This window comes from Myotis myotis, unplaced genomic scaffold (genome assembly GCF_014108235.1).
Source record: "Myotis myotis isolate mMyoMyo1 unplaced genomic scaffold, mMyoMyo1.p scaffold_m19_p_6, whole genome shotgun sequence".
NCBI classification, from domain to species: domain Eukaryota; kingdom Metazoa; phylum Chordata; class Mammalia; order Chiroptera; family Vespertilionidae; genus Myotis; species Myotis myotis.
The window spans coordinates 27,265,069-27,269,416 of NW_023416368.1; the positions used below are offsets into that span (position 1 = coordinate 27,265,069).

At 47.9% G+C, this 4,348-nt stretch overlaps 1 protein-coding gene across 1 annotated transcript; it reads left to right on the top strand.

Annotated features, from left to right (window-relative positions):
- The first annotated feature begins 1,842 nt into the window (after window positions 1-1,842).
- LOC118658831 (protein SET-like) lies at window positions 1,843-3,644 on the top strand. The gene has a single exon (XM_036314552.1). The coding sequence runs from the start codon at window positions 1,900-1,902 to the stop codon at window positions 2,773-2,775; it is 876 nt and encodes a 291-aa protein (XP_036170445.1). The 5' UTR covers window positions 1,843-1,899; the 3' UTR covers window positions 2,776-3,644.
- The last annotated feature ends 704 nt before the right edge of the window (window positions 3,645-4,348 follow it).

The following is a 4,348-nucleotide window of genomic DNA, read 5'->3' on the forward strand; positions in this document are numbered from 1 at the left end:
AGCAGTTGGCAGGTTGAGGGAGTGGAGCAGGAAAAGCATTTTAGAGGAGGGAACAGCAGGTGTCAAGGAACCAGGGAGCATGGCATGTCCTAGGACCTAGGATCCGGCTCCTGCAGCTGAGACTAGACTGCAAGGGCTGGGCCTGGCCGGCTTATGGCTGTTCTAACCACCCGGACTCCTTATTCTCCGGGACGTCCCCCCAGCTCCCAAAAGTCCTCAGCACACAGGAAGCACGGCATGAATGAATGGAGAAGAACCATGATGAGGACAGGCCTCCGGAGGGCACAGAGGTGAAGGAATGAATGCAAGTCTGTGAATTAAATACACAATAACCAACAAAAAGCTGGAGCCAACTGGCAACGGTGACTTTCACTTCAGTGCTGCCAAACCCTGCAAACGGGATTCTTTCCTCTCCGTCTCGGTTCTGAAGCTTTGAGCTCATTGCTGGTGACCTTGTGGCTCTTCCACACCCAGAGGACACATCCCCTGCATCTGGCACCGCGACAGTGCCTCCAGCTGCAGGGTCCTGCCCAAACAGGAGGGTGCCTCACTGGGCTGCTGTCGTTTCATCCTAAACTCCAGTTTGGTTCCAGTGCAGCCAACTTGAAGGACCTGAAGCAAAGGTGGGTGGGCTCTGGAAAGGGCTGGGAGCCGTGGGAGGCAGGAGCCCACAGCCAGGGGTGGCACAATCCACCAGAGACACTAGCCCATGAGCAAATGAGAAGCTGCCTGGGAGGCCACAGGACCACTGGGTTGTTTCAATCCCTGACAAACCAAAGACAAGATGAGGAAACAAGATGTGTCCTCACCAACCTCTCCAGAGGGCCAGGTCTATGCCTCAGAAATCACACAACAATAAATCAGAATTTTAAAATCATCCTTGGTTATCCCGCTAAGTTCTTGCAAACCATAGCTTGAATTCACGATGCACTCTTGAATTTGTGGAAGAGATTTCATTCCAACCTAGCAACCCCCCTCAGAAGGGCCTCACACAGCAGCTGGCGATCTTTGTCCAGTACAGTTTATGCCGCAGTTCATGACACTCCAGTACCAGCTCTTCAGGGCTTTCCCAGTGCATCTGTAATCAGACCGAAAGGCTACACCAGGATCTGGCCCCTACCGATGGCATCAACCTCATCTCACACCTCCTGCCCCCGCTCCCATTCTGCAGCCAATGCCCACTCGGTTCCTCATCCAGGCCACACACTTCCCAGTCCCTGGAGCATGTTGTCACTTCTCTGTAACGTGCTCATCCATCATCAGGCTCTGTGTGAGCTCCCAAAGGAAAAGACCACACTTGCCTTGATGGCAACGTTTTCCTACCACCAGCACCGGTGTTCAACGTCTGCCAACTGTGGGACGAATAAGTTGTGTGACCTGCAAAATGACTGTCCTGGACTCTTCGACAAGTCAACTCATGAGAGAAAAGAGAAATAAGGCTGGGGAACCGTTCTGGGTTAGAGGACACCGGAGACATTACAAGTTAACGCCATCCGCGCACCTGATTGAACTGGATCAGAAATGAAAACTGGAACCAAAAGATGAAGGGAACCAAAGTTATGCCTTCTGGATTATGATTTTGAGATGGCTATTAAGAAACAAAAGACTCAGCCCTAGCCAGTTTGGCTCAGTGGATGGAGCGTCGGCCTGCGGACCAAAGGGTCCCGGGTTCGATTCCTGTCAAGGGCACGTACCTCGGTTGCAGGCTCCTCCCCAGCCCAGGCTCTGGTCGGGGCACGTGCAGGAGGCAACTAATTGATGTGTTTCTCTCACGTTGATGTTTCTCTCTGTCTTTCCCTCTCTCTACCACTCTCTTTAAAAATCAATGGAAAAGAGTCTCAGCGCGCCTTCCAGCCCCGCCGCTTCCCTGCCATCGGCTCCTCGGACCTCCCGCGCGGCATGGCCCCCAAACGCCAGTCCTCGCTCCCGCCGCCAGCGAAGAAACCCAAAGTGCCTCCAGCCCCCAAGCCGGAGAAGAGGCCGGCCCCTCCGGATGTGCCGAAGGGAGAAAAAGAACAGCAAGAAGCGATTGAACATATTGATGAAGTACAAAATGAAATAGACAGACTTAATGAACAAGCCAGTGAGGAGATTTTGAAAGTAGAACAGAAATATAACAAACTCCGCCAACCATTTTTTCAGAAGAGGTCAGAATTGATCGCCAAAATCCCAAATTTTTGGGTAACAACATTTGTCAACCATCCACAAGTGTCTGCGCTGCTTGGGGAAGAGGATGAAGAGGCGCTGCATTATTTGACAAGAGTTGAAGTGACAGAATTTGAAGATATTAAATCAGGTTACAGAATAGATTTTTATTTTGATGAAAATCCTTACTTCGAAAATAAAGTTCTCTCCAAAGAGTTTCATCTGAACGAGAGTGGTGATCCATCTTCAAAGTCCACTGAAATCAAATGGAAATCTGGAAAGGATTTGACGAAACGTTCAAGTCAAACACAGAATAAAGCCAGCAGGAAGAGACAGCATGAGGAACCAGAAAGCTTCTTTACCTGGTTCACCGATCATTCTGATGCAGGTGCAGATGAGTTGGGAGAAGTCATCAAAGATGACATTTGGCCAAATCCATTACAGTACTACTTGGTTCCTGACATGGATGATGAAGAAGGGGAAGGAGAAGAAGATGATGATGATGATGATGATGAAGAGGAGGAAGGGTTGGAAGATATTGATGAAGAAGGGGATGAGGATGAAGGTGAAGAAGATGAAGATGATGATGAGGGGGAAGAAGGAGAGGAAGATGAAGGAGAAGATGACTAATGAACACTGATGGATTCCAACCTTTTTTAATTTCCTCCAGTCCCTGGGAGCAAGTTGCAGTCTTTTTTCTTTTTCTTTTTTCTCCCCCTCTTGTGCTCAGTCGCCCTGTTTTTGAAGTCTCTTTTCTCTCCTTTACACCATGGTTCTCACCTTATTTGGGGGGGATGTACCTTGAGCAGAATACAGTGGGAAAAGAATCTTTGCCCCTTTCTGTTCCAAATTCATTTTTATCCCTTCCTGTCTCAAGAAAAACTTAATGGAATCAACACCACCGTGCTCTGTGGGAAAAAAGAAAAACCTTCTGCTCCCTTAGCTCTGCTGGGAGCTGGAGGTGGCTAGGCCCCTGTGTAGTAGTGCATAGAATTCTAGCTTTTTTCCTCCTTTCTCTGTATATTGGGCTCAGAGATTACACTGTGTCTCTATGTGAATATGGACAGTTAGCATTTACCAACATGTATCTGTCTACTTTCTCTTGTTTAAAAAAAGAAAAAAAAAATTTTAAAAAAAGGGGGGTTATAGAAGGTCAACAAAGGGTGGGTTTGAGATGTTTGGGTGGGTTAAGTGGGCATTTTGACAACATGGCTTCTCCTTTGGCATGTTTAATTGTGATGTTTAACGGACATCCTTGCAGTCTAAGATGACACTTTTAAAATAAAATTCTCTCCTAATGATGACTTGAGCCCTGCCACTCGATGGGAGAATCAGCAGAACCTGTAGGATCTTATTTGGAATTGACATTTCTCTATTGTAATTTTGTTCTGTTTATTTTTAAATTTTCTTTTTGTTTCACTGGAAAGGAAAGATAATGCTCAGTTTTAAACGTTAAAAGTGTACAAGTTGCTTTGTTACAATAAAACTAAATGTGTACACACACAAAAAAAAATCAATGGAAAAATATCCTCGGGCGAAGATTAAAAATTAAATCTCATCAAACTAATTTTCATTGCTGCATGCTTGTCAGTCTCCATCACTGGATCACACCCTTCATGAGGGCAGGAGCTGGGATGTCAGTGCCAAGCCGGCCCACAGAGGACATGTGATAATCCGCTGAGCTCCACTTCACTGAGACCACTGGCTCAGTCCGGTCCCCACCAGATCTTGGAGACCTGGTGGAGGGCACGCTGGGGGCAGCTCTCCCAAAGCATGGAGACCAGTAGGGGACTGGCGAAGCTTTTCTTCTGCCTGTTGTTTCAGGTGTCCTGTATCGCTTCCCCTTCGGGACAGGAAGTGTCCTGTGTCAGTTTTCTCCTCTTGTTCTGATATCAAAGGCTGGACCAGGGAGTTCCTGAGTGGAGATCAGGGGGTTGGGTCCAGTTACCCACCACCTGCTAGAACAGGAACGAGGCTGCATTGCCAAGTGGGAACAACACACACTTTATTAAATAACAACAACATAATGCACACTGCTCCCTCCACCCGGCCATTTCAGCTCAGGGATCAGTTGAAAGTCTCGTCAGGGTGGGACCCGCAGAACAGGCTTCCCTGGCAGCAGGAGGGGAGAAGATGGACAGGATGCAAATTCTTTGGATTCTGAGGATTTGGCTGGAGTTTTCCACTTATCCTATCCCTTCCC

Bases quoted from the DNA above. Each gene is read 5' to 3' on its own strand.
- LOC118658831 (XM_036314552.1), top strand. From the start codon at position 1,900: ATGGCCCCCAAACGCCAGTCCTCGCTCCCGCCGCCAGCGAAGAAACCC.